This window comes from Pongo abelii, chromosome 21 (genome assembly GCF_028885655.2).
Source record: "Pongo abelii isolate AG06213 chromosome 21, NHGRI_mPonAbe1-v2.0_pri, whole genome shotgun sequence".
NCBI classification, from domain to species: domain Eukaryota; kingdom Metazoa; phylum Chordata; class Mammalia; order Primates; family Hominidae; genus Pongo; species Pongo abelii.
In genome coordinates this window covers 44890889-44902198 of record NC_072006.2, presented here as the reverse complement: position 1 = coordinate 44902198, position 11310 = coordinate 44890889, and the positions used below count along the sequence as shown (strand labels likewise).

The window sequence follows — 11310 nt, the reverse complement described above, 5'->3', positions numbered from 1 at the left end:
CACTCCCTTGCCTAGGTACATCCAAGTCCCTCCAAGGCCTGGGAAGATCCATAGAACATGTCTTCTAAGTTCTTCAGAAACAAGAGATTGACTCATTGTAAGCAGGGGAATGGCATATGCAAAGGTCCTGTGGCAGAACACAGCTTGGGCTGTGGAAGAACTTAAATAAATCAGTGTGCCTGGAGCATTGTGATGGGGGATGCAGCAAGATGAGGTGGGAGAGGGTAACAAGGGTAGACCATTCATGGCCTGAAGGCTATGCCAAGGAATTTGGTTCTTTTTCCAAGTGTTAAAGTGATTTGTATTTAAGCCAGGAGGTGGGAGAGGGGGAATTATCAGATTCATCTAAAAACTATCTCTACTGCCCTGTGGAGAAGAAGAAAGTCTACAGCCAAAGCCTCTGCAATCCTCTAAGGAAAAGATAAGGGTGGCTTGGATGAAGGTTAAGGTACCAGATGAAGAACCAGAGAGATCTGGTGGATCTCTCTTGTGGAAGGATAGAGAGGCGATAGTTGGACTATGGGAGGTTAGGGCCTCAGCCCTGGGGAGCAATAATGAGGTTTCAGAATTCCTGACACTGGCTCTGGGGTCATGGGTGGGGGAGGTGTAGTGGGAAGAGAACTGTCCTGGTTATCATTCACTGGACAGTGGCTTTGAGTAGCAGTGAGCTTCTCATCAGCACTGAATCATCTCTCCCCTCTCTTTCTCTCTGTCTCTTTCCTTTGATATTTAGGGATGTATGAATAGGGACTGAAGGTCAAACTCAGACCAGAGGCAGGACCAAGGATCAGAGGCCAGGCTGACACCAAGCATAAAGGACAGGATGAGAGGACTCTGCAAAATTGTTCTCCTTTGGCCGGTACCCCTGCCTTGGTTTCTCTCCAGCCCCACACAGTCAGGGAAGAGAAAAGGGAGAGAGAAGTTTGACTGCCACTGACAAGAAGGCACATTAAACACTGCCCTCATAATCAAATTATTGGCAGGGACTTGACACTTGGTAAAGGTTCAGCTGTGAACTGAACAGTCACTAATCCTGTGGCAGCTGAACATCCTGACCCAGAGAACAGGTGGAGAAGCACTGTACTGACACCAGAATCCCCAGGATGCTACTCAGTTGACACAGAGACCACACGCTTCATAGTATTCAGAGCACTGGACTTGGGACCAGAAGTTCCAGCTCATCACTGCTGTATAACTGTAAAGAAATCATTTAGCCTCTCGAGCCTCATTCTTTGTGTGAGATGGAGATAATCCTACTCATCTCATAGGGCAGTTGTGAGGACTGAATGAGCTGAAATGCAAAATGCTCTTAAGACACTGTGATATATCTGCATCCACCCACTTATCTCCGTGCCTACCTATCTCTGTAAAATAGCGCTAATAATAGTTACTACTTCACAGAGTTGTGAGAGTTGAGTGAAAAGGTGAATGATGGAGGCTGAGGTGGGTGGACCATCTGAGGTCAGGAGTTGGAGAGCAGCCTGGCCAACATGGTGAAACCCGTCTCTACTAATAATAAAAAAATTAGCTGAATGTGGTGGTGTGTGCCTTTAATCTCAGCTACTTGGGAGGCCGAGGTAGGAGAATCGATTGAACCCAGGAGGTGGAGGTTGCAGTGAGCCGAGATTATGCCACTGCACTCCAGGCTCCAGCCTGGGCAACAGAGTGAGACTCCATCTCAAAAAATAAAATAAAACAAACCACCACCACCACCACCAACAAAACAAAAAGGTGAATGACAAAAGGCTTTGCAACTCCCTATACAAATGAGTGACTATTATCAAATATCCCATCTGTGTTGGAGGCAATACTGCCCAGTGGTTATCTAATGCAGCCTTGTCCATCAGAAATAGAATGTGAGCCACATGTGTAATTTAAAATTATTTATTGGTCACATTAGAACACAGTAAAAAAAAAAACCAGTGAAACAGTTTTAATAATAATTTCTTACCCCTAAGTGTGTGTGTGTGTGTGTATGTGCTCGCATGCACATTTGTGCATGTACTGGGGAGTTGTCCCTGGTCCCCAGGAGAGACAGCCAGGATCTTCACAGTCAGTGTAACTCTGGCTCCCTACTGGGACCCTCTGAATCTTTTGGTCGCCTAAAGACCACCAGGACCCAGAAACCCAAGAATACCTTTTTAGAAGTACTGGGTTGGAATCTGACAGCGGTTGTATGGGGCAAGGGAAAGTGGAAGTGATAGCTGCCTTTGGGAAGAGGAAAAGGAAGAGGAAGGGCAAAAAACAAAAACAAAAATCCCCCAGAAAACCCGCCTGTCTCTTTTTGGGTCCCATAGACTTTGGGAGGATCCCACGGAATGGGAGCAACATAATACTTTTCCACTGAGCCTCACAAAAGGTGGCAGAGACCTGAGGGCTCCTTGGAAAAGACAGGCGACACTACATCTGGCTGATGCAAAGGCAGAAGTCAAGCTCCTGCGGCGGGCGGGAGGTGGGGGTCCCCTGATTCAGAACCCTCCCTGGCAGAACTTGCCTCTGAGGCCCTTGAGACCACTGGCCTCTGCTTAGCGACTCCGCATAGTATGATCCGGAGCCCACCGAGCTTTGAAACTGGAAGTTTCCCGCTCCCGCATCCCGCGTGCTGCTGCGCCTCTCCACCAACACACACGCGCGCGCAAACAGCACACGCACGAACACACCCCTCCCGCACGCCTCCAACAGCACCCATGCGTGCACAGAGACGCCTTCTCGCTCACCAGCCACCTGCAACCCTCAGGGAAATAACGCCGAAGGTGAACGGCGCACCTTCGGGCTGAATGAGGATGCCAGGAGTGCCGCTCTGGTTTGCAGGCGTACGGGAGGACACGCCGCCGGGCCTCTCTGGAGTTATTCCCTCGGCTGAGTGGGGGCCAGCGAGGGCAGCGCGGCAAACCTCACACCTGGCGGCTGGCTGTGGGCTCCACGCTCCCTTAGGGAATAACCTCTTCTCTTACTCCCACCCCGAAGGCTCCAAGGCTCTGCAGCGGCTCGGACCCTGCAGAGCTTCCTCTGTCACCATTTGTAACTAAAGAATACCGAGGCGGTGCGTCCCAGAGGCATAGCCTCTGGCCCAACCTGGGGTGGGTAGAGAGGAGGTCACTCTTGGGTAAACACCTTAAATGGGAGTTTTGGCAACAAGCTGTTCACTAGAGGGGTTGTGGCTGCCGCAAAATCCCCGATTTTCCTTCAGTGTGCCTTGGGACTTCGCGCACTGCTCGCGTGTCTCCTGGCCTCCCTTTACTTCTTCTCGACTCTTCACTTCTTCCACCGTCCCTTCTTTTCCTTTTTTTCTTTCAGCGTGTCGGACTCCCAGTCAATGGGTGTACAGCAGCAACCCCCCAACTTCCTCACTTCAACCCTGCCTACGTTTTAGGGATAGGGTGAAGACTGCGGGTACTGCTGTGTATCCATGACGGGGAGCCGAGCCTGGCATGCTGATCCAGAGACCCCAGAGATGAGAAGCGGCATCCCGCGACGGCAGTCGGGAGCTGGAGGCCGTAGGGCCTGGGGCTCCAAGACCCTGCGGCTCAGCGCAGCAGTAACCGGGGTGGGGGAGGCCGGGCCACGAAGTGGGGCCAGCTGCGCAGCAGCGGCCTTAACTCCTCGGCCACCTGCGTGTCTCCGTCATTCATCCACAGCCTGGCAGGGGTAGGGCTGTTTCCAACATTTTTTTTGGTGGGGTAGGTTGGGGGGTGTGCAGAGGAGGGAGTGGCTAAGCTGGGAGAGGGGCAGAGAAACGGATTTGGGTGGGGAAGTGAGCCTGGGGATGGACAGAGATACCTCAGTCAAAGCCCAGGCGAAGGGAGTGACCACAACAGAGACAGAGGCACAGGGACAAAGAGGAGCGCGGTTGCCCAGACAAAGCCCCAGTCCAAGAGACCCTGAGTCGGAGGCAGGCCGCCCGCAGGAGAACAGGAGGTTCGGAACCGCAGACCTGGGGCCTCAGGAATCCCCAGGGCCTCAATGGGCCACGGAAGTCCTCGACGGCGAGTGTCAGGCAGAGCCGAGGGGACGTACGGGCGGGGGTGGAGTGGGTCACAGCTTGGCCTGTCCATCTTGGTGCCCGCGCAGAAGTCCACAGTGGCAGAAACACTCTGGGAGCCACAGGTCTCTTAGGACCCTGAGGGAGGGTGCTACCAGCTCTAGTCCAGTCGAGACCAAGAGAGTCAGGCGTGCTTGTCCCGCCCTGGCCGCCTGAGGCCGGAGCCATACATAGTCTGCACAGATCCGAGACACCCGGTCCCGAGTGATCTGGAAACGAGTGTGCTCTCACCGCGTTCAAACAAGACGAGGACATTTACAAGGTGCGAGTCCCCAACCCCCAGCTTCTGGCAGGGGCTGCGCAGCGGCACCGCCCAGGTTCTCTCTCCAGGCGGCCGACTCATTTCTGCGGAGAGCACGCTTCTCGAAGAGGGTTGTAGACGCGCTCTTCCAGCATTTAAGTTGCCACCCCACAAGATTGAATTCAAGTTTTAGTTAAAATATACTCATTTTATTAAAAATAGGCGGCCCAATACCACGCCGTACCCCAGCCTCTCCGAGGGCGCAAGAGAATAGAGAGTTTTCAGATTAATTGGAGGCAAATATTTTACCTTCTAACATTTAAAAATAATCTAGGCGCGTCTCCACTGGTGTGGCTCACGCGACCCCTACGCGCGAGGTCGGTCGGGCTGGTCCAGCGCAGACAGCGGCCGGGACTCACTCACCCAGTGCGCGCCTCTCCTGCCTTTCGCTGCGCGCGCCCAAAGCTGGAAAGCAGAAGGTGACGCGGGAGGCGGGTCGGGTCTCCGGGTCCAGCGAATTCGCGATCTATCCGGTTTCGGCGCCTGAGCCGAGGTCTCAGAAAGAACCCGTTAATTCTAGCCATCCTGGATCTGGGTAGGGAGGGTGCGCGGCTCCCAAGCCCAGTCTGGATGCCTAGTGCTGTGTGCTTCGGTCTCCCCGTCTGCCCTCCGGGGAGGTTTCTCACCAGGTAGCCCTGGGCCGCTTCACTGTGGCGCTTCCACTTTTGGCTACCGGCCTTCCTTCGCCCAGGACCTTCTGGCCCAGGGAGTAGCCGTCGGGCACCCCCGAACGCTGGGGCACGGAATTTCAACAGGGGCGACCAGAGCGGAGCTCGAGGCTCGAGGCTTGCGGCTGAGTACGAAGACGGGACCCGAGGACCTGTACATCGCTCGAGGGGAAGCTGTCCTGGGCTCCGGTACACACACAGTATGCGTTCTGGGCTGGCTTGGGTTGGGCCAGGTAGGGGAGACCTGGCTGGGTACGAGACGCCGTCCAAGCCTTCCGGCAGTGGGCCGGGCGGTCGCGGCGCCTTTGCGCACAGTAGCCACTTGGGGTCGCACTTTATGCCTGTTTGAGCCTCTCCGCGGCGGGCTGACGCCGGAGTCTGCTTAATCGTTACAAAACGTTCAAACAAAAACAGGGCCGGCTCCCCAGCAGTGGAGAGCCACTCGGAGCACCGTCCCGGGCCGGCCTCGGCCCCGAGGCTCCGGGCGCTCAGGATTCCGTGCGTGTGGCGGGGAAGAGGAATTCAGAGCCTTTAGGCTGCTTCTTTTCCCGTCGCCTTCACTGTGAACATTGTGCGGTGGGGTGAACGCGGGGAGCGGCGGGGCCAGTGGAGTCGAACCTCAGGGCTCTGCCACTGCACCCGCCAGGAGGGGCACGGCCCTCGCTTGGCCTGAGAAAGGTCCCCTGAGGTTAAGAGTTGGGTCTGAACACAACTCTCGGAGCCTCTAGCCCGCCCTCCCCAACACACAAATACGCGCAGATCTCCAGAAACAGGAACGCACGACACACACGGCCAGAAGCCGCGAGGACACACAGAGCGTCGCCCACTGGGCGGGGGCCGCTTGGGAACAAAGGGCCCAGGAGGCGTTGTCCCGGCGCTCATTCTGAGCCTCCTTGGGGGTGACACGGGATGGGGGTGGGGTGCAAAGGGAACTGAGGGAGGAGAGCGCGCGAGGAGGGGAAAGCGGTGATTTGGCCTAGAGGTGGGGTGCGCACTCCAGGCGAGCGTGCGGGGGCCGGGACCTGCAGGGTAGAGGGGTGGGCCCAGGCTGGCCGTCCCACTCTGCTCCAGCGCTCCGCCAGGCCTCCGCCGCTCTGGGGCCGCTCGGGCCGCCAGTCAGCTGACGCGGGGGGCGGGGGAGCTGTCAGGCGCGCCCCGCCCTGCGCCGCTGGGCCGCGGAGGCCGTGCAGCCATTGGCCCGCTCACCGGGCCGCCCGGGCCCCCGCACCCCAGTGACATCAGTAGGCGATAAAAGGCTGCGGCGCCGCCGGATCCAGCACAGCTGCACCGCCGAGCTGCGAGCGGCTGCGAGCGAGAGAGCGTAAGAGCAAGAGAGCTAGAGAGCGAGCAACGGGCACTCGCCCTACGCCTCCCCTCAGCCTCACCGCGCGCTCCGCTTGCCTCCCTACCCCGCCCGACTCTACCCGGCCCGGTCCCTGCGCAGGCACAGCCCAGAGCTCTGGGGCGGTGCAGGCAGCCTCGGGACTCTCCGGCGCGCCGCCGCGTCCCCAGACAAAGGCTTGGCCGGCGGCCCCGGCCCGCTGCGCCCTCGCTCCCCGCCTCCCCGGCTCGCCGCTCTTCGCCCCCGCGCTTGGCTCGGCGCGCTCCGGCCGGCCGCAAAGTTTCCCGGGCGGCAGCGGCGGCTGCGCCTCGCGTCAGCGATGGCCGCGGAGCTGAGCATGGGGCCAGAGCTGCCCACCAGCCCGCTGGCCATGGAGTATGTCAACGACTTCGACCTGCTCAAGTTCGACGTGAAGAAGGAGCCACTGGGGCGCGCGGAGCGTCCGGGCAGGCCCTGCACACGCCTGCAGCCAGCCGGCTCGGTGTCCTCCACACCGCTCAGCACTCCGTGTAGCTCCGTGCCCTCGTCGCCCAGCTTTAGCCCGACCGAACAGAAGACACACCTCGAGGATCTGTACTGGATGGCGAGCAACTACCAGCAGATGAACCCCGAGGCTCTCAACCTGACGCCCGAGGACGCGGTGGAAGCGCTCATCGGCTCGCACCCAGTGCCACAGCCGCTGCAAAGCTTCGACAGCTTTCGCGGCGCTCACCACCACCACCATCACCACCACCCTCACCCGCACCACGCGTACCCGGGCGCCGGCGTGGCCCACGACGAGCTGGGCCCGCACGCTCACCCGCACCATCACCATCATCACCAAGCGTCGCCGCCGCCGTCCAGCGCCGCTAGCCCGGCGCAACAGCTGCCCACTAGCCACCCTGGGCCCGGGCCGCACGCGACGGCCTCGGCGACGGCGGCGGGCGGCAACGGCAGCGTGGAGGACCGCTTCTCCGACGACCAGCTCGTGTCCATGTCCGTGCGCGAGCTGAACCGCCACCTGCGGGGCTTCACCAAGGACGAGGTGATCCGCCTGAAGCAGAAGCGGCGGACCCTGAAGAACCGGGGCTACGCCCAGTCTTGCAGGTATAAACGCGTTCAGCAGAAGCACCACCTGGAGAATGAGAAGACGCAGCTCATTCAGCAGGTGGAGCAGCTTAAGCAGGAGGTGTCCCGGCTGGCCCGCGAGAGAGACGCCTACAAGGTCAAGTGCGAGAAACTCGCCAACTCCGGCTTCAGGGAGGCGGGCTCCACCAGCGACAGCCCCTCCTCTCCCGAGTTCTTTCTGTGAGTCGTGGCCGGTCCTGGCCCCCGCCCTTGCCCCGGCCCGGACTCCCTGTCCCATGTCCCTAGTCCCAGACTACCCTGGACCCTGTCCCTGCCGCGGCCCCAGCCTTGACATGTTTGACTTGAGCGAGAGGGAGGAAGGGCGCGCGGGCCGCGGGCGACGGGCGGGCGCGCGGGCGGGCAGGGGACCTTCGCTAAGGCGAGAGTAGCGCACGCCAGCGCCTCCTCCTAGACTCGAGCAGAGCCGGAGAGAGAGACGAGAGGGTGGGAGGTCCCGGAGTAACTTCTCTCCAGGCTGGAGGGCGGCGAGGCATAGTCCCGAGAAGTCACCAAGGCCATCTGGAGACCCCTGGCTTTCTGAACTTTGCGCGTTAAGCCGGGACCGCTGCTTTGCGGCCCGGAGAGTAGTCCGCGCCAGGAAGAGAGCAACGAGGAAAGGAGAGGGACTCTGGCGTCCCGGCAGGCGAGAGGCGAGGCTGAGCGAAAGAAGGAAGGACAGACGGACCTGTCTGTCAGAGTTCGGAGAACACTGGCTCTCAGCCCTGAGACACGGGCCTCAGTTAGGACGCTTGGCGCCCAAATCTCATCAGTTTTATTGCCTGCTCTATTATATAGAAAAATACAAAAAATCTGCATTAAAAATATTAATCCTGCATGCTGGACATGTATGGTAATAATTTCTATTTTGTACCATTTTCTTGTTTAACTTTAGCATGTTGTTGATCATGGATCATACTCCCCTTGTTTCTTTGGGTGAGAAGGGATCGCAGTTTGGAAACTCCGGCGGCTGCGTGCGGGGTTTCAATCCCAGCTGTAGGCTTGTAAATACCTGCCCCGCCAAACCGCATAGAGAACGTGGCAGCAAGCCGAGGGTCTTTGTTTGGGTTTATTATTATGGTATTTTTGTTTGTAAGTTAAAAAGAAAAAAAAAAAGAAAAAGTTCCGGGCATTTTGCATCAGAAAACAACTTTGTCTTGGGGCACACTTGGAAGTTGCATGTTTTCTTTCCTTGCCTTATCCCCATTCGGTCCTCTTCTTCCTCTCCCGCTTTAGTTTTCAACCTTGTTGGTGTTGAGAGAGAGAACCGAGAGGTCCCAGTACAAGGGCAGGGCAGGGCAGGGAACCTGCCAAGCTCCGCACCCCAGAGGAGTGTACTGGACTCCAGCCTTGTCTTATGGTCAAATTGACACCCTTAATAAGAAAGGAAAGGAAAGGAAAGGAAAACAGATCCTCCCCTCTGCTTTTTATTGTAACCAGAATCACCCTGAGGTCCCTTCTGAACCCTCTGGGCCTGCGCTAATTGTAGGAGCCACAGCGCTCCTAGGGTGAGAGGCTTAGCCATCCCCGACCCTGGCAGTGCACTGGTAAGCAGACATTGCACTGAACCAACTGCCACGCTCAGAATGTACCAGAAACCCAAACACTGGCAAGTAATTTTGCAACTTTCAAGTGCGTTCTTTAGACCAATGCATTGTGTTTCTTTCCCTGCTTTTGAGATAGTAGGAAGAGTTCTTGGTGGTGTCCCCTCCCTTCAATTCTTCAGTTGTATAGTAGTTATAGGGAAGATATGGGTGTTTTTCTTTATTATTACTTTTTTTTTCTGCAGGTCAGTAAAAGGATTTAAGTTGCACTGACAAAAATACCAAAATAAAAGTGTATTTTTAAGTTCCCATTTGAAATTGCTGGCGCTGCTGGCCGGATGCATTTTTGAGTTTGTATTAGTTGATAAATTAACAGTAATAACAAGATTGTATGAACCGCATGGTGCTTGCAGTTTTAAATATTGTGGATATTTGTCCTGCATCAGAAACGAGCTTTGGTTTTTACAGATTCAACTGTGTTGAAATCAAACCTGCCGCAACAGAAATTGTTTTTATTTCATGTAAAATAAGGGATCAATTTCAAACCCTGCTTATGATATGAAAATATTAAAACCTAGTCTATTGTAGTTTTATTCAGACTGGTTTCTGTTTTTTGGTTATTAAAATGGTTTCCTATTTTGCTTATTAAAACCATGGAAATGGTGTTTATTTAGAGGACTCTGCGTTCGCATGATTTTGACTTTCTTCTCTTGCTTCCTCAAGAGTCGCACCAACTTTGGGTTGCTCTCATCCCATGGCCAATGGAATAGCAAACCAAGCCCTAGCAAATCCTTTCCTTGAGTGTCTGAGTGTGTGTGTACATGAGCCTCAAATGTGTTCTCTGCTTCCCACCCTAGGTACAGACCCTGGTCAAGAGAGCTGGATTGTGAGCTGAGAGGGCGCAGGTCCAAACAGCCTTGGAGTCCCTGGGTATGGGGCACACGCCACTTTTTCAGTGCTTTCAGGCTTGGCCATCAGAACTGACTTGCTAGTCTGTCTGCTCTGAAATAGCGATTGATGGAGACTAGGAAGCCAAAAGCTGCCACCTTGATGGGGAAGCTGGGTCTTTTTGGCGCTCTGGCCCAGCTGACCCGGGCCCTTGCCTTCCTGCCTGGGGTGCAAGTCTCCTTTCTCCTACCCAGCACATCTCTCTGGGAGCAACTGGAGCTGCCCAGGGCCAGATGCCTTCTCTGAATGGGGCCTGTCTCCCTCACCCCAAAGCTAATAGAAGCAGGTACAACCCAGCACTGAATCTTGGGGTGCAAAACCCTCCAGGCAGGACGCCCCTCTGTGTGGACTTGTGTTTTTGATGGTAGTTTGCCTCGGGTGCACTGGCGCTTAGGCATGGATTCCTCAGTTCTGCAGATGGGCACTGTGTGGCCGAGTCTGAATTTTAGTGGCTCCTCGAATTGGGTGTTGGAGGGGTTTGGGTCATCACTCCAGTGCAGCAGCTTCGGCTGCAGCCTGGGGATCCCCGACTGGGAGGTGGCCCTAGAACATTTCCTTTTCCGTATTCCTCGAAGAATGGTGCCCACCTAGGTCACCCCCAACCCCTCTCAGCCTCCTTGGAGTCCTGTCTATGACTCAGGGTTGGCCTCAGACACCCCTGGGACATGGAGTAGGATCTCCAACCCCTGTAGAGTTTTTGTGATCCTTTGGCAATGGCTAGCTCCGAGGGGCTCTGGTCTCCCTAGACTCATTATCTGCAGTCCAGGAGGCTTAGCCTTTAGTTCCTGGGGTTCTCTGGCTCATGGAGTTTCAGAACCCAAATGGGGAGGTATAGGAGACCCATGAAGTGGAGCCCCAGCTGGGAATCTGAGCTGGGAGAAGGAAGAGGAGAGTGAAACTAACAGGGAATTTTGGCCTGGATCCCTGGAAGCCTGGAGGTAGTGATGGCTGAGGTCTAGAGAAGAGGAAGGGGACCTAAAAATTTAGGATACAGATAACATTAACATTCATGTACATTTATATAGTGTGTTGGTGTTGTTCAATAGGAGAGAAGCTTGGAATTCTAGCTCGAATTTAATTCCAAGGCCCAGCTGATTTCACTGGCAGAAAGATGAAAGATGTGTCTGGTGGGGAAGGCTTTGGCTGTGATCGGAGAGGAGGAGGCAGCTGAGCCTGGCTCTGTGGTACCTTTGCCCTCAAGTGCATGAATGAAGGAGCACGGGGCTTTGATTAGTTGGGTAACTGCATACACACATGCTCCTGCACAGAACGTTTTCACATGTATACATGTATCCTCTTTGTGGTGAAAGAGGCTTCACTCAGGTAGGGTGCCAGAGGAAATCCCACTGCATGGCTCCAGA

The 11310-nt window shown here is 55.9% G+C and overlaps 1 protein-coding gene across 1 annotated transcript; it reads left to right on the top strand.

The window, feature by feature from the left end:
* The first annotated feature begins 6170 nt into the window (after positions 1–6170).
* Positions 6171–9652, top strand: MAFB (MAF bZIP transcription factor B). Its single transcript, XM_002830306.5, has one exon. The coding sequence runs from the start codon at positions 6673–6675 to the stop codon at positions 7642–7644; it is 972 nt and encodes a 323-aa protein (XP_002830352.1). The 5' UTR covers positions 6171–6672; the 3' UTR covers positions 7645–9652.
* Positions 9653–11310: the final 1658 nt, after the last annotated feature.

What these genes read in the sequence shown, in the direction of transcription:
- MAFB (XM_002830306.5), top strand. Translation starts at nt 6,673, where the DNA reads ATGGCCGCGGAGCTGAGCATGGGGCCAGAGCTGCCCACCAGCCCGCTG.